Source organism: Sceloporus occidentalis, unplaced genomic scaffold, assembly GCF_023333645.1.
Source record: "Sceloporus occidentalis isolate IW3139 unplaced genomic scaffold, rSceOcc1.0.p SCAF_161, whole genome shotgun sequence".
NCBI classification, from domain to species: Eukaryota; Metazoa; Chordata; class Lepidosauria; order Squamata; family Phrynosomatidae; genus Sceloporus; species Sceloporus occidentalis.
Genome location: NW_028317141.1, coordinates 728,364 through 749,611, shown reverse-complemented (window position 1 = coordinate 749,611; position 21,248 = coordinate 728,364). Strand labels below are relative to the sequence as shown.

Below are 21,248 nucleotides of genomic sequence, written 5' to 3'. Positions count from 1 at the left end.
GATCTTCAAGACGCCTATCTCCATGTTCCCAACAAGCAAGATTCTCAGAGGTTCCTTCGGGTGGCCATTCCGTCTACATCAGGGATTCGTCATTTCCAGTTCCAGACCCTTCCTTTCGGTCTCGCTTCAGCACCGAGTAGTAGTTTTACGAAACTACTATCAGGGGTCGTGGCTTTCCTCAGGAAATAATCAAGGTAGTCCCATACCTAGACGACTGGCTTCTATCAGCTGAGTCTCAACAGATTCACAGGACTGTTTCCATGCTTCAGGATTTGGGATGGATTGTCAATTTTCGAAAATCCCACCTGCTTCCCACCAGAATAATTCCCTGCCTGGGGTTTATCCTGGACACTACGTGTCAAAAGATTTTTCTGCCGGAGAACAAAATTCAGAACATTATCAGCCTTACCAGCTTGATTCTTTCCAGACGTCTTTCCAGTCTACGGCTTCTCATGTGACTACTTGGACTGATGGTTTCTACAAGGCCTGCCGTGGCATGGGCGCTTCTGCATATCCGTCCTCTACAATGTCTCATCCTGAAGTCATGGAATCGATCCGTTCCGGCACTTTCAAGGAAGGTCTCTCTTCCTCCCAGCGTCCGTTCTTCCCTCAGATGGTGGCTTCAGGCGAAAAGGCTGGGTTCAGGTCTGGTCTGGACCGAGCCCTCTTGGACAGTCGTTTCCACGGACGCCAGTTTATCCGGTTGGGGAGCTACGATGGACAAAGAATTCCGTCAAGGTTTTTGGTCCAACCACGAGCGCCATCTTCAAATCAATATGCTGGAACTTCGGGTAGTTTGGAAAGCTCTCCTCTCATGGCAGTCCAGGCTACGAGGGAAAGCGGTAAGAATTCTGTCGGACAATCGCACGGTAGTGGCTTTCCTGAACAAACAAGGTGGCACGAGAAGTCTTCAGTTAGGAAGTCTTCGTCAGAAGATCGGGAAGTGGGGCAAATTTCATCTTTCTCACCTTTCGGCCGTCTTCATCCATGGAAAGGAGAACGTCACTGCAGATTTCCTAAGCAGAACTTCTGTTCTTCAAGGAGAGTGGAGCCTGAGCTATGCGACATTTCATCAGATCACGAAGATCTGGGGAGTTCCAGAGATCGACCTCATGGCTACTACAGCCAACAAGAAACTCCCTCTGTTTTATTCTCTGTCAGCAGCAGGCCATCCCTTAGCTCTGGATGCCTTTTCTCAGGTTTGGGCCTTCGATCTGGGTTATATCTTTCCCCCTCTTCCTCTCATCGCCTGGGACAGATGTCGGGTGATTCTGATAGCTCCCGACTGGCCCAAAAGGATTTGGTACCCGGAGTTGATTCGTCTGTCCATAGAGAGCCCTCTAAGGTTGGAGATCAAACCAGACCTGCTCCAGCAGCGGCCTGTCCGCCACCCAAATCCCGCCTGTTTCAGTCTTTCAGTTTGGCTCCTGAAAGGGAGACTTTAATTCAGGCAGGTCTGTGAAGAACCATGTCTCATCTTCACTGTTATTATTAGACTTGTGCATTCGTCTTCGGGCGAACATGGAAACGAACACGAAGAGTGCGTTTTCGTGTTCGTTCCGAAGACACGCCGAAGAGAAGACGGCGGCGGTAAAACGTAGGCGAAGACGAAGACACACGCCACGAAGATCTTCGTGATTGTCTTCGTCTTCGTCTACCATTCTCCCCCCCTCTTCCAACTTACCTTGGCTTCGCGGCATCGCGGCAGTTCCCGGAAGTGGAAATCCGCAGGTTTGCCATCACGGGTTACAGGGCAGTGCGAATGAGCCTATTGGTCGCCTACAGGGACCTCCTCTGGCATCAACCAATTGGACTTTATTGGTCGCTCGTACGGACATTTAATTAATTGAACAAGGAGGGAGACCAGTGGGATGTGCCGGGTAAGTTGCAGCATTGAGGTTTTAAAACCCCAATGCTGCAACTTACCCTGCCGATGCCACTGATCTCCCTCCCTGTTCAATTAGTTAAATGTCCGTATGAGCGACTTTATTGGTCGCTCGTACGGACATTGAACCCGGCACATACTAACTAATTGAATAGGGAGGGAGACCAGTGGCGTCGGCAGGGTAAATTGCAGCATTGGGGTTTTAAAACCCCAATGCTGCAACTTACCCTGCCGATGCCACTGATCTCCCTCCCTGTTCAATTAGTTAAATGTCCGTACGAGCGACTTTATTGTTCACTCGTACGGACATTTAATTAATAGAACAAGGAGGGAGACCAGTGGGATGTGCCGGGTAAGTAGCAGCATTGGGGTTTTAAAAGTCTGCACGAGCGACCAACAGAGTCGCTCGTGCAGACTTTTAAAACCCCAATGCTGCAACTTACCCGGCACATCCCGCTGGTCTCCCTGTTCTATCAGTTAAATGTCCGTACGAACGACTTTATTGGTCGCTCGTACGGACATTTAACTGATAGAACAGGGAGACCAGTGGGATGTGCCGGGTAAATTACAGCACCAGGAGCCTAAAAGTCTGTACAGACTTTTAAAATCCCAATGCTGCAACTTACCTGGCACATCCCACTGGTCTCCCTGTTCTATCAGTTAATAAATGATAGAACAGGGAGACCAGCGGGATCTGCCGGACAATTACGGCACCAGGAGTTTAACAGTCTGTACGAGCGACCCTGTTGGTCGCCAGCAGGGGGCTCGTCTGCCATCAACCAATGGCAGACGAGCCCCCTTCTGACTGCCAATAGAGTTGCTCATATGGACATTTAAACTCCTGGCGCCAGAGCGGCTTTAACCCCGTTTTAACCCCTTAACCGGGGAAAACGAAGAAAACCCGAACACGAAGAATGTCCGCGAATATTCGGCCGAAGAGAAGACAGGACCAGGCGAATATTCGCGGAATACGAAGTTGTTTTTTTTGCCGAAGACGAGCACGAAGACGAACACGAAGAGCCCCCTGGTGCCCAAGTCTAGTTATTATTATTCTATTTATTTGTAACCTGTTTGAATGTAGCTGCAGCTCCAACCTTCAAAGAGACGATCCTGTAATCCAGCTGGGGCTCTTAATCAGCCAGCACAGCCCTGTCTGCCCAGGCGGCACCTGCACTACAGGGTGGATAACACAGGTGGGGGAAACCCATTGTATCTCTTAATCTTCTCACCCGATACATCCCCTGGAAACTGATGGGATTTGTGATGGGATATGGCTGATGGGATTGGGGGTTGGGTTCGGTGCTCATTGAATTGAGATTGTATATAAATTCTGTGTGTAATAAAAGGAGAGTTCTGTTTTAACCTCAAAGCATGAAGTCCTGTCTCATGATTGAGGGAAGTGCTGGTCTGTGACTGCTTTCTTCGGACAGCCACAGCGTGTCCGCTGACTGGGAGAGGGAAGGAGCTGGCTGGCGGATGTGTCCAGTCTGGGGCACAGGACGTTCCGTCACAAGGTCTCTCTAAAGATGTAGCTGATACCTTGATGAAGAGCCAGAAACAAGTTACCAACCTCGATTACCACGCCGGCTGATCTCTGCTCTCCTGGCAGCCCCAGCAGCCGGTAATCCATAGGAGGCCTCTTCCCCGAACCACCCCTGGTCCGTGCCCCCACCACCCGTGGGGTATCTCACGGTCCGTCACGGTCCGTCACGGAAACTTTGAACTGCTGCCGCTCGGGGTCCCTTCGACTGATCGCCTAACCTTTTGGACAGGATATACTCAGGACCCCGAGCTATCGGCACCCGGGGATCGCCGCCGCTCCTTCAGGATCACCCCCGAAAACACCGGTTTAATGTGGTACGGCCATTGCGGGGCTCGGTGGCCCTGATAAGGGCAGCACCGAGGCTTAACTAAATAGCAAGACGAGACTCGTAGTGAGGCAAAACGGGGACTCTTTATTTGGGAAACACACGGGCTTATAAACAGGTTAGGTACACCCGCCAGACGTTGCTTCCCTCTGCCCATAGTCACCGGACATAGACTTGGATTAACAGGAAATACAGCCTATCAGGAACCTCGTCAGCACTCTAGTATACGGAAGTGTAGCTGTCATGATTAACTCATATAATGTAGTGGATACATGGAAGGATAATCCAGCAGAGGTGGTTAATTCCTTTGTGTTAGCAATGTTGATCTAAATCAGTTTCTTTGTACATGCCCTCCATATCTGATCTGGCAAGAGGTGTCATCTTCCCAGGACCCCTGTGGTGATTCATGGCCTAACTGATAAGGATCCTTAGTCATAGGAATTCCATTCCTATCTTAAGTGGAGGGGTTTTCCATCACCTTTACCCCACCATAACTTATTGGCACATCAAAGATGGGAACCAATTCTTGGAAAAGGTGTCATCTAATTGGCCATGTGGTCAGAGGGATGTTTTCTTGAAACAGAATCTGATTTAGGGGCAATGCAGCGACCTCAAAGCAGAACTTCACGATAAACTCTGATCGGAACAACATCATAAGAAACCATCTGGACTTAACGAGTACCCACAGGCCGGCTTATTGAAGAAACCCGTGAGTGAGGGTCCTGTGTTTAAGTCCCATCGTTTTAAGAACTGTTTGCCATTTTGTTTTTCTTTTGTACGTCTTGTTTTTTTGTAATTGTGGCACTGTGTAATCTTTGTCTTTTTGTTATTAAAATATTCATAATCCAAGTCTGTCTTTGGGCTCTAGTCAGGGCCGGCCTTAGGGGTGTACGACCTGTGCGGCCGGGACTTAAATTAAACCATTGTTTTTTTAGTTTGTTTGGGTTTTTTTTAACTTTATTTAACATCCTCCATGTTAAATACAGTTTTTAACTTTATTTAACATATTTAACAACAAAAAACCTCCCCAATGTTTTAATTTAAGTCCTGGGCAGGGGTGCCGAGCGTCGCTCGTGAAGTTTTCAGCAACCGCTCGGTGCCCCTCACTCTCCGTGACTCCGTCCGGTGCCGGCGTTTCATGCTGAGCACCAAAATATGATGTCATATTCTAGCGCTCAGCTGTGAAGCCAGAGCCAGAGGTGGTTGATAGTGAGATGGGGCAGAGGTGGTAGATAGTGATAAAGGGGGAGAGGGGAGTTTCCTTTCTTTTTGGGGGATGGGGGGCCATCAGAGGAGTAGTCCGCACAGGGGCCAGAACACCTAAGGCCGGCTCTGGCTCTAGTATAGATATCCACAAACCCTAAGAGAGGATAACACGTTACCGTATTGTTATTAAGTTCTAGAGGATATATACCGTATTGGTCGCACCCTAAAAATTTGGTGCTTTTTTAAAGAAAAAAAATTCTGCCACCCCCGAGATATGCTGCCACTCTATCCCCCCTTCCCGAGATTTGCTGCCACTCTACCCCCTCCGCCGCGGGAAGTACCGGAAAGGAAGATTGTTAACGTACATCACACAGATGTTCACCGGCTGCGGCGACGCGAGCATAAACAACCTCCGGCAGGGGAGGCTGTCTGAGCGTATCAGAGAGTAGAATGCAGGTCCCCTGCACCGCTGCGGGGGATCTGTATCATAACGGGACGCATGTCCCGGGCGTCGGGCGCTAGACCCCGAATATAGGCCGCACCCCCACTTTAAAGACTTAAAGGGGGGGGGAGTGCGGCCTATATTCGGGCAAATACGTGGTGGGTTGATATATATAGAGAGAGATAAATGTTCTAGTTCGGATTTCTCACAAATCCGGTATCAAAATCGTGAGTGGTGGCAGACTACCTGAGGGGATAAAGGCAGGATTTGGGGGTTCATTTGGTGTGACGGCCCCGGGTTAATCGGTGCCGTCTGTGATAGTTCTTGTTTGTGATACCTGCATTTCCCAGTATATGTTGTTATTATGGTGTGTGCTTTTGTTCCCCTTGTTTGCTACCCTGTCCAGGTGCCACATGTCCTGCCCCCTCCCTCCTTACACAGACTACAGTAGAGACCCCCTACTGGGCTGAGTGCTAATACTCAGTCATATGCAAAGGAGGGCAGGATGTAATTCCCTTGTGTTTATTGGACGCAATTCCCTTGTGTCTATTGGACGCAATTCCCTTGTGTGTCTATTGGACGTAACTCAATCCCTTGTACTGTTTAAATACCCCTGTGTTCCCAAATAAAGAGAGTTCCTGTTTTCACCTCAACATGAGTGTTGCCTGATGCTTGGGGTGGGCTGATATGATCCTGTATTGTCCTTTTCAGGACAATAACCACACTGTGTAGCTAAGCTTCGGCTAGCCACAGTGCCAAGGGAGCTCCGGTGCAGCGAAGCCCCCCTTCTATCTACAACGCTGGTTATGCCCGGTGCTGAAGGGGTTACTTGTTGGTGTCCCGTCAGGAGGAAGCAACGTTTGGCGGGAGTACCCAGTCGGGGTACAGGTCGGTCCCGTCACATTGGTGGCAGCGGTGGGATGCTTCCTCAGAACCGGGAGATCCAAACCACCACCGGGACTACACTCCAGTGAATGGAGCATCGTTACGAGGGCTTGAAGAGGCAGACGCTGAAAGACTTATTGGAAGCCCGTGGGCAGACGGCCAGCAACAAGTCAAAGGCTACCTTGATCGCGAGGGAATGGAGGGAGACCGGAACAGCCTCGCCTCATCAGAGGGCACTGAAACTTCAGAGCTCCAGCGAGAAATCCGGTGGCGTATCAGCCTCCTGGGATCAGAACCGCCACAGACGCTCATCGCCCAGATAGTCAGCGAGGCCACCCAGCTTCGCATCACAGAGCTCCAGAGAGATAAAGAACGGGCGCCCACGACAGATCGGAGCGGCCCCTCGAACAAAGCTAAGCTACCCTACGACGCCATTCCCCGATTTCAAGATGGCGTAGATGAGATAGATAGATACCTTCAGATCTTTGAGCGACAATGCGATTTGCAGGGCGTGGAAGTGGCAGACTGGGTGACACTACTGGTGAGTCGGCTGTCGGGACGAGCTTTGGAGGCTTATGAGGCCACCCCAGATGCGGACAGTACCAATTACTATCGGGTAAAGGAACGCTTACTAGCTCGATATGGTATCACCCCCGAGGCCCACAGGCTGAAATTTCGGAGCCTCCGACGCGCAGATGGGCAGCCCTTCACCGAGTGGGTGCATCGCGTGACCCGGGCAGCCGAAGGGTGGATCCACGGGTGCCAAGCCTCCTCCGTCACAGATGTCCTCCAGCTGATCATACTGGAGCAATTCTATGACTTGACCCCCCCTGCAGTAAGGGACTGGGTACGTGACCGACGACCCCACACAGCAGACCAGGCAGCAGTTCTAGCTGACCAGTATATTGACTCCCGGAGGTCTACCCCACTGGAGCACCGATCAGGGGCCCGCTATGTACCACCCCCACTTCGGCCACCTCAGGCTCACCGCACCGCACCTCGACCCCCGGCACAACAGCAGCCCACTACCTTCCGGGACAGTCGACCTTCGGGTGTCCGGTGCTTCGGATGCAATCGAGTCGGGCACATACATAGGGAATGCCCCGCTAACCACGCTGCTAGACCGGGAGGGCGCAAACCAGGTGGGCCCATCCGGGCAGCTGCTAATTGCCTGGAGGCTCCATCATCCTCCCCACACCACGACTGGGTCGAAGAGGATTTCGGGGTACTATACGAGGCCGACCCGGTGCAGGCCGCCGCCTCGGACAATCGACATCATCACCGACAAGTTGTATGGCTTAACGGTCGCCCTGCTCAAGGATTACGGGACAGTGGGGCTACCATTACCTTGGTACAGCCACAGATGGTCGCTGCGACCGGGCAGACCAGCCACTCGGTCGCTGTACGGGTGGCGGGAGGAAAGGTGCTCCGAATCCCAACCGCCCGGGTGCATTTGGATTGGGGAGCGGGCGCTCGCGAAGTAGTAGTAGGTGTCATGAAGAACCTACCCGCGGAAGTTCTACTGGGCAACGATCTGGGTCACCTAACTACCGCGTTTCACCCGGATGACACCGCCGAGCAGTGTGGAGCCATCACTCGCCAGCAGGCACGGAAGGCGAACCACGCCCTCGAGGACGAGACCCGGGTGAGTACTGTTAACCCTGACATCCCTCCCGACTATTCCCCGACGGCCCCTGCTTTGCCCTGGGCCTCCCCCGCTGACTTTGCCCAGGAGACCTTACATGACCCGACCTTACAGGGCTATAGGGACCGGGCAGGGGCGGATCCGGGTGGGGTCAAGGAAGACAGAATTGAATGGAGCCAGGGACTATTATACCGACTTACGGATGGGCAGGGAGAGACCCGTGTGCCCAAACGCCAGCTGATCGTGCCGCAAAAGTATCGGCAAGAGATCATGCGTATTGGACACGACATTCCCCTGGCAGGCCATTTGGGGAGGCGACGGACCCATCACCGAGTCACCCGGTCCTTTTTCTGGCCAGGCCTGTCCAAGGATATCCAGCAGTACTGTAGCACCTGCGACACCTGCCAGCGAATAGGGAAGGGGCGTGGCCAGATGAAAGCCACATTACGCCTGCTACCCATCATAGATGAACCCTTCAGCCGGATAGCGGTGGATATAGTAGGGCCCCTACCCCGGCCTAGCCCTTCGGGGAAAAGGTACATACTGACCGTGGTAGATTATGCTACCCGGTATCCCGAGGCCGTCCCCCTGTCCAATATACATGCGGAGACTGTAGCCGATGCCCTACTTCGGGTCTTTGCCAGGGTAGGCTTTCCACAGGAGATAATTTCCGACCAGGGGACCCAATTTACCGCGGAGATTACCCAGCAGCTGTGGAGGTTGTGCGGGATTAAGCCTGTGTATAGCGCCCCTTACCACCCCCAGACGAACGGGTTATGCGAGAGGTTCAATGGAACACTGAAGCAACTGCTTCGGACGTTCGCTACCTCTCACCGGGACTGGGAAAAGTACCTACCACACCTCCTGTTCGCGTACCGGGAGGTGCCCCAAGAGTCCACCGGGTATTCTCCTTTCGAGTTGGTGTACGGGAGGCAGGTACGGGGCCCTTTAGAGTTGATCCGGAGCCATTGGGAGGGGGGGAGTAACCACCGAGGGCACCCCGGTTATACAGTATGTCTTAAAGTTCCGGGAGCGGCTGAAGGCACTCGCCGGAATGGTTCGGGAGAACCTTCAAGCCGCGCAGGGGCGGCAAAAACGGTGGTACGATCGCACCGCCCGAGACCGCACTCTGCAAGTTGGGCAAAAAGTTCTTGTCCTCAAGCCGGCTAAGTCCGATAAATTACAAGCTGCCTGGCAGGGTCCCTACCAGGTAGTGAAACAACTGTGTGACACTACCTACCTAGTAACCAAATGCTCCGATAGGAGGATTCAACGAGCCTTCCATGTAAACATGCTTAAGGCTTACCAGGAACGGCCGGACGAGGTGGCCGCTATCTGTGCCCCTGCCGCAGAGGATTCAGAGGATCTTCCGCTACCAGAGTTACCCCAACGGGGCACAGGGCAAGCGGGCATAGAGGCTATCCGAATTGCGGATCAATTAGGGGCGACCCAGCGGGAACAGGCCCGGCATGTACTGTCTAAGCGCCATCAAATGTTCTCCACTGCCCCTGGGTACACTACTGTAGCAGTGCACCAGGTGGAGACCCCGGGGCAGCCTCCCATGCGGCAAGCAGCTTACCGGGTACCCGAGACTGTACGTGAAGGTATGCGGTCCGAAATACGAGAAATGTTAGATCTAGGAGTTATTGAGCCCTCCAGCAGCCCTTGGGCTTCCCCGGTAGTGCTAGTGCCGAAGCGGGACGGCACGACCCGCTTCTGCGTGGACTACCGTAAGTTAAACGACCGGACTACAACCGACGCTTACCCCATGCCCCGAGTAGACGAACTCTTGGACCGCATTGCTAGGGGAAATTTTCTCACTACCCTAGACCTGTGTAAGGGTTACTGGCAGATCCCCCTGGCCCCAGAAGCCATTCCGAAGTCGGCCTTCATCACCCCTTTCGGTTTATACCAGTTTAAGGTTATGCCGTTTGGGATGAAGAACGCCCCGGCGACTTTCCAACGGATGATTGACCGGCTACTCGATGGCCTCCAGGACTTTGCGTGTGCATACCTGGATGACATCGCGATATATAGCGACAACTGGGACGAACACCTCGTTCACCTGGGAGTTGTATTAGATCGCATCAGGTCTGCGGGTCTCACCTTGAAACCAGACAAGTGTACGATAGGGGTTTCCGAGGTATCTTATCTAGGCCACCGGGTGGGCAGCGGGCGACAACGACCTGAACCTGCGAAGATAGAGGCAGTGGCTAACTGGCCCACCCCTACAACCAAGACACAGGTCTTAGCCTTTTTGGGTACAGCGGGTTACTACCGACGGTTCGTCCCCAACTACAGCGCCATTGCCAAACCCCTGACGGACCTAACCAAAAAAAAGTTACCCCGACAGGTCCTGTGGTCTCCAGAGTGCGAAGCCGCCTTCCAGCAGTTAAAGAGTGCCTTGACCTCCGCCCCAGTACTAGCCGCGCCGGACCCGTCCAAGCGTTTTTCTGTCCACACAGATGCCTCCACATTCGGGCTGGGAGCAGTTCTAAGCCAAGTAGGAACTGACGGCAGTGAGCACCCCGTAGCCTACATCAGCCGAAAGCTGCTACCCAGGGAAGTCGGGTACGCCGCCGTGGAAAAAGAGTGCCTAGCGCTGGTGTGGGCTCTAAAGAAACTCCAACCCTACCTGTACGGACAATCCTTTACAGTGCTTACCGACCACAATCCCCTCATTTGGCTGAACCGTGTCTCCGGGGACAATGGACGCCTGCTGCGATGGAGCCTAGCCCTACAACCCTACAACTTCACGGTTCAGTATCGTCCAGGCAAACAAAACGGGAACGCTGATGGACTCTCACGGCAAACCGATCTCGTGCCCACTTAACTTCCCCGGACAGCCACACTCCAAAGACTGGGAGCAGAGACGACCTAATGCCCAGCTATCTCTCCCGGACAGCCCCAAGCCGACCCGTTAAGGGTCTAGCCGGGTCTGCCGGACTATGGGTCGGGGGGGAGATGTGACGGCCCCGGGTTAATCGGTGCCGTCTGTGATAGTTCTTGTTTGTGATACCTGCATTTCCCAGTATATGTTGTTATTATGGTGTGTGCTTTTGTTCCCCTTGTTTGCTACCCTGTCCAGGTGCCACATGTCCTGCCCCCTCCCTCCTTACACAGACTACAGTAGAGACCCCCTACTGGGCTGAGTGCTAATACTCAGTCATATGCAAAGGAGGGCAGGATGTAATTCCCTTGTGTTTATTGGACGCAATTCCCTTGTGTCTATTGGACGCAATTCCCTTGTGTGTCTATTGGACGTAACTCAATCCCTTGTACTGTTTAAATACCCCTGTGTTCCCAAATAAAGAGAGTTCCTGTTTTCACCTCAACATGAGTGTTGCCTGATGCTTGGGGTGGGCTGATATGATCCTGTATTGTCCTTTTCAGGACAATAACCACACTGTGTAGCTAAGCTTCGGCTAGCCACAGTGCCAAGGGAGCTCCGGTGCAGCGAAGCCCCCCTTCTATCTACAACGCTGGTTATGCCCGGTGCTGAAGGGGTTACTTGTTGGTGTCCCGTCAGGAGGAAGCAACGTTTGGCGGGAGTACCCAGTCGGGGTACAGGTCGATCCCGTCACATTTGGTATAACTGATGCCTTGTTAAGTGGTGAAGATAGTAAATACAGAGGACTGGTGCTATTAACCACTTCCTCCCCAGGGCCGGCCTTTGGGGTGTGCGACCTGTGCGACCGCACAGGGCGCCACACTCCAGGGGGCGCCGCGGAGTCCTCCTACGCCGCCGCGGGGTCCTCCTCCGATGCCGCCGCGGGGTCCGCTGCCGCCCCCTCTGCACCTAAATGAAAACATAGTTGGTTTTTTTTGTTGTTGTTTTTTATTTAACATCCTCCATGTTAAATTAAGTTTTTTTTTACTTTATTTAACATGGAGGATGTTAAATAAAGTTAAAAAAACCAACAATGTTTTCATTTATGTCCCGGGCAGGGGCGCCGAGCGGTTGCTCGTGAAGTTCTCAGCAACCACTCGACGCCCCTTACTCTCCGTGACTCCGTTGCGGTGCCGGCATCTCATGTTGAGCGCCGGACTATTCCGGCGCTCACTATGAAATGCCGACAGGACTCCTCAAGGTAAGTTAGGATAAGGAGAAGTAGGGAGAGCGGGGGGGATAGTTTGAAGGAAGGGGCAGGGGGGGTAGTTTGAAGGGGTAGTTTTTGAAGGGGCAGAGGGGGGGTAGTTTGAAGGGGCAGAGGGGGGTAGTTTGAAGGCACAGGGGGGGTAGTTTGAAGGGGCAGAGTTGGGGGTAGTTTGAAGGGACGGGGGGGTAGTTTTAAGGGGCAGAGGGGGGTAGTTTGAAGGGGCAGAGGGGGGGCGCCAGAGGAGTAGTTTGCACAGGGCGCCGGAACACCTAAGGCCGGCTCTGTTCATGCCCACACCCTCCACACCGTCACAGCTTGGCAAGTAGTCCTGACCGTGACATATGTGGTGGCAGCGGTGGGATAACTAAAATATTTACTATCTTTTTCTGTACCAGATTTCAGTGTTGCCGGATTTGCTAGTTAATCCAGGCACTAAAAAGAAATTGTTTCTCAATTTCCAAAGTCTGAACTCTTGCATACTTGCATATGCATACTTAGTATATTTACACCTCAACAGTGTGATGGAGTGTGTGACGGAAGGGTCCATCACTGGGGCCCCTGGAGAGGACCGAACGCAGGCCTGCTACCCACAGATTATGGACCCTGCCTCCCTGCCCTGGCGAGTGGGACTGTTGTCCTCGTCTGGGGGGTTAAAAGGCCACATTTGAGAGGTGTGCATTTTTCAAATTGGAAATGTGACGTGTGGTCACTGCCCCCCCGTGTTATTTGGGACATTGTTGAACCCGGCCAATTCAATTTACCCATCAAATCATACATTTAAAAAAAAAACACTAGAAAACCCATGGACATTTAACACGCTAGCATTTTAACTCTTTTCACGCAAGAATTGTCTGACACCGGCCAAACCATTCTTTTCTTTGGCCAATAATATATAGTGGACGTGGAGACCCCATTGTATTGTTAATCACTTTAATGGCCCTATTGCCCCTGGGAGTCCAAATTACCCAGATTAAGGGGGCCGGTTCTGTAGCCGTTGTAATCCAATACCTGACTGTTTATGTTAATGTTCGCTTTGCTGGCTATATCTAGCCATGTGTGTAAAAAATAAAGTGTTCTTCATTTTTATATACCCTACACTGCTAGTGACTGGGGAATCTGGGAAGGGAGTGTTGCCAAGGCTAAGGGAGCACAAGTCAGCGGAGGTAGTCGGTCGTACTAGCCAGCTCTGTGACATTACTGACATGGAACGACAACATATTTTCACAGGAATGCAGGGGTAACTGGGGCCTGATCAGAGAATTAAAGAAGAGTCTGGGCATCTGTCTGCCTTTACTAACTATGGCATAACTTTTACAGTAAATCAAAGAAATAACATTGGGAAGCGACAATGAATATATATATATATGACATTATCAAATAGAATGCACAATGTAACAAATATGCCACAATTATATAATACTGTAACAGAATACATTAACATACTCTGCAGCACCGTATATAGTATGTCAGTGTAATTTATTTATCGAACAATACTACTACTCTGAGCCATCACATATAAATGGAACTAACTTTATTTATATATATAATACATTGCTGGTATAAATACACATTATGAGGCCAGGAAGCGGTGAGAAGGGGCCCCCAAGTGGCAGTCCGGAAGCTGTGGGAGGGGGGCCCCCAAGTGGCAGTCTGGAATCCTTGGGAGGGGGGCCCCGAGTGGCAGTCCGGAAGCAATTTGAGGGGGTTCCCCCATTGGCCGTTTGGAGGGGGCCCCCGGGTGGCCCCCTGGAATCATTGGGATATGGGCCCCCAAATGGCAGTCTGGAAGCTGTGGGTGGGGGCCCCCGAGTGGCCTTCTGGAGGGGGGCCCCCGAGTGGCCTTCTGGAGGGGGGGGGCCGAGTGGCCGTCAGGAAGCTGTGGGAGAGTGGCCCCCGCGTGGCAGTCAATCATCCGAGTCGCAGTCAGGGAGCTGTGTGAGCTTTCTCAATCCGCACGGAGAAGCGTCCCCTCCTGTTACGTGACAATTAAAGGAACGTTCGGCACCCTCTCCTCGCCGGCATTCATTTATCACAAAACCAAGTCAATGAACGCCTGGACAGCTGCCAAACCGCAACCAATCAATACACCGGGACTGCTGCCAAACCGCAACAAGAACACCGGGACTGCTGCCAAACCGCAACAAGGACACCGGGACTGCTGCCAAAACCATCAAAGTACTCAACAAGAACAACAAGAAACTAAATACCTAAGGAGCGGGACTCGGCTCCCTATTCAAGGCAGGAATCCATTTAAAATGTTATTTAAAAAATATATTAAAAATGTAATTTCACGTCCATCCGCTCTCTCCCTCCTCCAACTTTTTCTTGCCTTGAGCAGATCTGGGATCTCCAGAAGACACAAGAAAGGAAGGGGTTGATCCAAACAGACACTCGGGGGAGGGGCTAGGAGAATGAGAGAGGTAGTAGACGGCTAGATAGTCCCTCCCCTGTCTCCGTATTGGTGCCGGCTGCTGAAGAGGAAGCCCCGCCCTCTTCAGTAAGTCTGGTGCCGGCTCCCCCTGTCACAAAAATACAGGCTTCGAAGGGCTGATTACAGGGCAGGGGGAGGGGGACACGCTAGTCTGCTGCTCTGGGCCCCCAATATTAACGTATAGTCATAAGTCAGTCTGTGTGTTACTATACAGAGGTCAGGGGGTTTTGTATAGAAGTCAGGCTGTGTGTTACTATACAGAGGTCAGTCTATATGATCATAGATGTAAAGCTGTGTTTTACAGAGTTCACACACACACACAAACAAACAATTCACAAGGATCTTTCCTGTTATTGTCCCTTTCTAGTTCTATACACACGCACTCACGTTAAAGAAATAGTATATACATCATTAATACGCAGTGGTGCATGCACACAAACACATTCTCACGCATAACCCTTTCCTCACTGACGTATGCTCACGCGCTAATACACACAAACACACTCTCGCACATGAAACGTCCTGATAAGACAAAACCTAATCTTAATAATTACTTTTATTATTTTGAATAATAAATAAATAATATAATATGTTAATAATAAATAACCCCTAAGTAAACTCCTGTCAACTACGAGTCCTAAGACCGGCAGGCAGCCAGACACTAACAGTAGAAATACAATTTATTTTAAATTATTTAATTGATTATTATTAGTTAAAAATATTCATCATTTGTAATGTTATTCTTTAATGTATAAATATTAGGCTATTCTTAATATAATAATTAATAATAATTAATGATTGGGTTATATAAATTTATAGATTAAGTTTAAGGGTAAATTAATATTTAATAGGTGAAATGAAATAATTTATTTTATTAATTATCTGTATTCATTATTTTATTTATTTATTATTTCACACCTCTTGGGTGCTGTTCCCTGGCAGTTTTTTATTTTTTCCGGGGGGGGTGGGGGCTGCTTGGTGTAGGAAATTCAACTGCTTTGAATTAGAAGTGTGATGAGACGTTTACGCGCAAACGGTAAGTATATTTTCCTTTCCACCCCCCCCCCCTCTTCCCCTGAATGCAAATCCAGCGATGCCCCGGCAGCATGGGGAGGTTTCAGAAACGGCGTCCAATCATAGACTCGCAGGCTACCGCTCATGAACCAATGAATGTGCGGCAGCTCGTCTATAAAAGCCAAACTTCTGGCGGTTTAACCCCGTGTTTACGTGCGATTGCAACTCTTTCGTGGCGGGATCCAGGCATTGAGATGGCCGAGACAGCTCCTTCCCCGGCGCCTCCGCCGGCAGAAACCTCTGCCAAGAAGAAACAGCCGAAGAAACCGGCAGCTGCAAAAAGCCGTTCTGTGAAGTCCGGTCCCAGTGTCTCCGAGCTTATTGTGAAAGCAGTCTCTGCGTCCAAGGAGCGCAGCGGAGTGTCTCTCGCAGCTCTTAAAAAAGCACTCGCTGCTGGCGGCTACGACGTAGAAAAGAATAACAGCCGCCTGAAGCTCGCTCTCAAGGGTCTGGTGTCTAAAGAGACCCTGATCCAGCTGAAAGGAAGCGGTGCCTCTGGCTCTTTCAAGCTGAACAAGAAGCAGCCGGAGAGCAGAGAGAAGACATCAAAGAAGAAGGAAACTCCCGTAAAGCCTAAAAAAGTAACCCCTAAGAAGTCTCCCAAGAAAGCCCCTGCAGGAGTGAAGAAAAGCCCGAAAAAGATCAAGAAACCGTCGGCCGCTGCCAAGAGTCCCAAGAAGCCAAAGATTAAGGCGAAGAAAGCTGGCAAGAGCCCAGCTAAGAAGGTCACAAAGCCCAAGGCAGTCAAAAGCCCCGCAAAGCCCAAGGCGGTCAAAAGCCCCGCAAAGCCCAAGGCTAAAAAGGCAGCCTCGAAAAAATGAGGAGGGGGGGCATGGGTTTTGGAGCGCCTCTGGTGTGTGCTTTCCCACTTATTTCTTCACAAAAGGTTCTTTTCAGAACCATCATATCCTCCGAAAAAGGAAAAAAGCAGATAATCACCCGGCCGCGGCTATGTGGGCCTCCCGCTGAAAGCCTAGCCCCATACTTGTGCGTAGATTGACATATTCGGCCAGCGCTCTCGCTCGGAGCCCTGTCCGTAACAGAATAGAGATAAGGGGCGGGCTTAAAGATTGTGCTTTGCCGTTACTCGTTATGTCCAGCCGGGGACTCGGCCGCTCAACGGCTCGTTCGGTAGTGGGATAATTGTGTGAGATGTTTCAAGCTTGGGCGCGAACAACAGGGTTAATTTCGTGCATGCGAAGGGAAACAAGCTCGTTTGAGTGACAATGTGGTGGCTCTTAAAAGAGCCTTTGTGGGGGCTGTGGGGAGATCGCGTTCGCCCACACAGCGTTTACTTAGGCACGTTCACCTCTGATCCTGCGAGCCAGCTGAATGTCTTTTGGCATGATAGTAACCCGCTTAGCGTGAATAGCGCACAAATTGGTGTCTTCGAAAAGCCCCACCAGGTAAGCCTCGCTGGCTTCCTGGAGAGCCATGACAGCAGAACTCTGGAAACGTAGATCGGTTTTGAAGTCTTGAGCAATCTCACGGACCAGCCGCTGGAAAGGCAGTTTTCGGATAAGCAACTCCGTAGACTTCTGGTAACGACGGATTTCTCTTAGAGCTACGGTGCCCGGGCGGTAGCGATGTGGCTTCTTCACGCCCCCGGTAGCCGGAGCGCTTTTCCTCGCAGCTTTGGTCGCCAGCTGCTTCCGGGGAGCCTTTCCTCCGGTGGACTTACGGGCTGTCTGCTTGGTGCGAGCCATACTGACGCGTGCGGATACGATTCACCGACAAATACAACGTAACTGTAACGATTCTGTGGCCAACTCAACCCCTTTATAGGGTAGCGGTAAATGTGATTGGATACGCGTAATCACGCCCCTCTTTTTCATAGGCTAGGACGATGGTTTGAAAAAGCCAGCCTTTGATCAAGAGACTTCGGTGTGGAGCGTTATCTTTTTTTAATTTATTTAAATTAAATGCTCGAATCGGTCATGTATTCGTTAGCTGCGGTTCTTTTTTTATTTATTTCTTCTCCTCTCTTTTGTTCAGCCTCCTACCTAGTGAAACTGTGTACTGGCTGACCGTTAACAGCGATACGGCGACAGCTAAAAGCCCGCCTTTATCTTGGCCGCCGTTTGGCGTTTATTTACAGCGATATGCTGCCACCTAGTGGTAAATGAGGGATCGTCGAAAGCGATCACGTGGAGGTGAGGGAGGCAGAAGCTTAAGGTACTTGATGCAGTAGAGAGGTTTGATTAATAAAGGCTAGGCATCTTTGAAAGCAGATGCGGGCTTGGTGTAGGGAGTGGCGCAAAGGAGGTTGGTTTGAATTGTTCATATCCGGTTTCCTTTGATATTCCTAAATAGCCAATCGGTGTCTGAGGCACGCTTGGGAGCTTCTCCAGCCAACCAACGTGAAGCATATATTCAAATAGCAACGCCCCCTTGAGGCATCATGGTGCGGTTCCCTATCAGGTCCGTCGAGTACGTATAAAAGAAAGCGGGCTGGCCGTCAGCGAGTGTTGTGCTGTGGAACTCGTGAAGTAGGCGTGATCATGTCTGGCCGTGGCAAAGGAGGTAAGGGACTCGGGAAAGGTGGCGCAAAGAGGCACAGGAAGGTGCTTCGGGATAACATCCAGGGTATCACCAAGCCTGCTATCCGCCATTTGGCTCGCAGAGGAGGCGTAAAGCGTATCTCTGGGCTGATCTATGAGGAAACCCGCGGTGTGCTCAAAGTGTTTTTGGAGAACGTGATTCGTGACGCAGTCACTTATACTGAGCATGCCAAGAGGAAAACCGTTACCGCTATGGACGTGGTGTATGCCTTGAAACGCCAAGGCCGTACTCTGTACGGTTTCGGAGGTTAAGCTTGTTGACTCGTGACCCTGAAACACCCAACGGCTCTTTTCAGAGCCACCCACACCCTCTCTTAGGCTATGATCATGTTGTCCCCGTGTCTGCCCGTGCTTTTCTATGCACACCTTGAAATAACCAGCTGAACAGTGGCTGGGTCTGGCTATAGATTGAGCTACTGGCAGGATCGGAATGCTGGGAGTTGGGCCCGTTTGCAGAACATGTGCTGGGATCGGCAGCTGGTGTACTCCAAAGGCTTGCGCGGGGCTCGCTTGAATGGGGGCCGGGACGGCCCAGGTTTAATAGGTGCCGTCTGTGGTAGTTATCTGTATTCTGTATGTCCCGGTATGTGGGTGAATTTTATTATGCCTTTGTCGTCCCCTTATGTGTTATCCTGTCCGTGTGCCACATGTCCTGCCCACGACACTACCGAGTTATGTATTATTGGGGAAAGCCCGTATACTACAGCGCCACCGAGGTTCCTGAAGAGCTGTGTCCTCTGCCAGGATCACGCATTGTCCTTTTCAGGACAACAGACCCACGATGTAGCTCATCTTCGGCTAGCCACAGTGATAAAGCAGCCCCTTCTCTCTGCAACGCTGGTTCTGTCTGGCGGTGAAGGGGTTAATCTCCGGCATCCCAGCAGGAGAAATCAGCAATTAGCTGGAATACCCAGTCAGAGTACAGGTCGGTGCCGTCACAGAGGAGGCGTAAAGCGTATCTCTGGGCTGATCTATGAGGAGACTCGCGGTGTGCTCAAAGTGTTTTTGGAGAACGTGATTCGTGACACAGTCTGGATACCCCAGCTAACCTGGAGGAGTGAGAAGCACATTTCAATGCTCTTCCCAGAGCTAGCATGTCCCCGACAAAAGCGCTAGATCAGTTACATAGCTCTGAGATGGACGATGTGGGTGGCTCTCAAAAGAGCCTTTGTTTAAAAAAGTGAGAGAACGAGAACTTTACTTGGCGCTGGTGTACTTGGTAACAGCCTTGGTGCCCTCTGACACAGCGTGCTTGGCCAGCTCTCCAGGAAGAAGGAGGCGTACAGCAGTCTGAATCTCCCGAGAAGTGATGGTGGAGCGCTTGTTGTAATGGGCTAGGCGTGAAGCTTCCCCGGCAATGCGCTCAAAGATGTCATTGACAAACGAGTTCATGATGCCCATGGCCTTGGAGGAAATGCCAGTGTCGGGATGCACCTGCTTCAGTACCTTGTAGACATAAATCGCGTAGCTTTCCTTTCTGCTCTTCTTGCGCTTCTTCCCATCTTTTTTCTGGGTCTTCGTAACAGCTTTCTTAGAGCCTTTCTTCGGAGCAGGCGCAGATTTCGCTGGATCAGGCATCGCGTCTGCTTTCGTTTTCGCACGCAATTCAAGAGAACATGATTAACACTGAAATTACTGCGCCGGGCCCTTCCCTTTATAGGCACCGCATGCAAATAAGGCCGTTCTGCTGTCTCGCGTCCGATTCGATGAGGTTGTCACGTGAGAAGATGCGGCCGCCCATGAAACGCAGTGCCTACACCGATTGGTGTCTCAGACTATTTCCACCCGATTGGCTGTTTTGGAAAGGAACCAATCAGTGACAAATAGCGTCACGGGGGGGGGGGGGGTAAATGAGCGGTGTTTCTTTGTAACATACTTCTTAATCACTTGTTCGTGTGGTCGGTTGTCGAGCGAAAGCATGTCTGGCAGAGGAAAACAAGGTGGAAAGGTTCGCGCTAAGGCAAAGACACGTTCTTCCCGTGCTGGTCTGCAGTTCCCTGTCGGCCGTGTGCATAGGCTTCTTCGCAAGGGTAATTATGCCGAGAGAGTAGGCGCCGGCGCACCCGTGTATCTGGCAGCGGTGTTGGAGTATCTGACTGCTGAGATACTGGAGTTGGCTGGTAACGCTGCACGCGACAACAAAAAGACCCGTATCATTCCTCGCCACCTGCAGCTCGCCGTTCGTAACGACGAGGAGCTCAATAAGCTGCTCGGCGGGGTCACCATTGCTCAGGGAGGTGTTCTACCCAACATCCAGGCGGTGCTCTTGCCCAAGAAGACAGAGAGCCACAAACCTGCCAAGAGCAAGTGAGTGCAGTAATCGGTAACCGCAGGGCAATTAGCAAACATCACCAAAGGCTCTTTTCAGAGCCACCCATAATCTCTGGAACAAGCTATATCTGTCTTGCTATAAACATACTGCAAACTTCTTTAAAGGCAACTGCTTTCCACTGCAGTTTTCCAGCCCGATGTTTAGTTGGTGAGCTTAACGGTGGTTAAACACCATTCATACAGGCTACATCATACACCCTACCGCCCCACCCCTCACCCCCCGGCCGTTTCTGGGTTAAAATTAGGGATTAATCTAGCCTTGGTGCAGTATTAATCTAAATTTTATTAAAGACAGGAGGCGAGTATTTTGCATTAACCTTCTTTACTGTTAACCTCCAGCAGCAAAACAGTTAACAGAAACAATAAAAACAACCAATAAGAACACAGTAACAAGTCTATAAAAGTCTGCACATCTTGGCACTCCTCCTCTTTCTTTGCGCAGAAGCTGAACCGACAGTCAGGAACAGCCCGGAAGAACTCAGGAACACAAAACCACGCTGAGAAGAACCACAGCAGCGTCAAAAACCTCAGACAACCGGAGGACGACCTGGAAAAACAAAGAATCGTGAAAGTACCATGCAACCATAAGCCAAACATGACAGAAAAAACACCAGGCACGGTAATGAGACAATATACTAACAACAGCCCGACAACAACCCCCCAACAAAACCCCAAGACAGCAGGGGAGGGCAGGGCGGGAAAATACTCGCCTCCTGTCTTTAATAAAATTTAGATTAATACTGCACCAAGGCTAGATTAATCCCTAATTTTATAGCAAGACAGGAGGCTTCGTATTTTGCAATTTTAACGCCCCGAAACC

At 51.1% G+C, this 21,248-nt stretch overlaps 4 protein-coding genes across 4 annotated transcripts; 2 read left to right on the top strand and 2 right to left on the bottom strand.

The window, feature by feature from the left end:
- The first annotated feature begins 15,730 nt into the window (after window positions 1-15,730).
- Window positions 15,731-16,357, top strand: LOC149279657 (histone H1.01-like). Its single transcript, XM_089501001.1, has one exon. The coding sequence runs from the start codon at window positions 15,731-15,733 to the stop codon at window positions 16,355-16,357; it is 627 nt and encodes a 208-aa protein (XP_089357127.1).
- A 474-nt stretch (window positions 16,358-16,831) lies between these two features.
- Window positions 16,832-17,242, bottom strand: LOC149279656 (histone H3). The gene has a single exon (XM_089500959.1). It carries the CDS (start codon window positions 17,240-17,242, stop codon window positions 16,832-16,834), a length of 411 nt encoding a protein of 136 aa, XP_089357085.1.
- A 2,052-nt stretch (window positions 17,243-19,294) lies between these two features.
- Window positions 19,295-19,675, bottom strand: LOC149279655 (histone H2B 1.1-like). The gene has a single exon (XM_089500904.1). The coding sequence runs from the start codon at window positions 19,673-19,675 to the stop codon at window positions 19,295-19,297; it is 381 nt and encodes a 126-aa protein (XP_089357030.1).
- Window positions 19,676-20,015: 340 nt separating this feature from the next.
- Window positions 20,016-20,408, top strand: LOC149279654 (histone H2A type 2-B). The gene has a single exon (XM_089501000.1). The coding sequence runs from the start codon at window positions 20,016-20,018 to the stop codon at window positions 20,406-20,408; it is 393 nt and encodes a 130-aa protein (XP_089357126.1).
- The last annotated feature ends 840 nt before the right edge of the window (window positions 20,409-21,248 follow it).

What these genes read in the sequence shown, in the direction of transcription:
- LOC149279656 (XM_089500959.1), bottom strand. Translation starts at nt 17,242, where the DNA reads ATGGCTCGCACCAAGCAGACAGCCCGTAAGTCCACCGGAGGAAAGGCT.
- LOC149279654 (XM_089501000.1), top strand. Translation starts at nt 20,016, where the DNA reads ATGTCTGGCAGAGGAAAACAAGGTGGAAAGGTTCGCGCTAAGGCAAAG.
- LOC149279655 (XM_089500904.1), bottom strand. Translation starts at nt 19,675, where the DNA reads ATGCCTGATCCAGCGAAATCTGCGCCTGCTCCGAAGAAAGGCTCTAAG.
- LOC149279657 (XM_089501001.1), top strand. Translation starts at nt 15,731, where the DNA reads ATGGCCGAGACAGCTCCTTCCCCGGCGCCTCCGCCGGCAGAAACCTCT.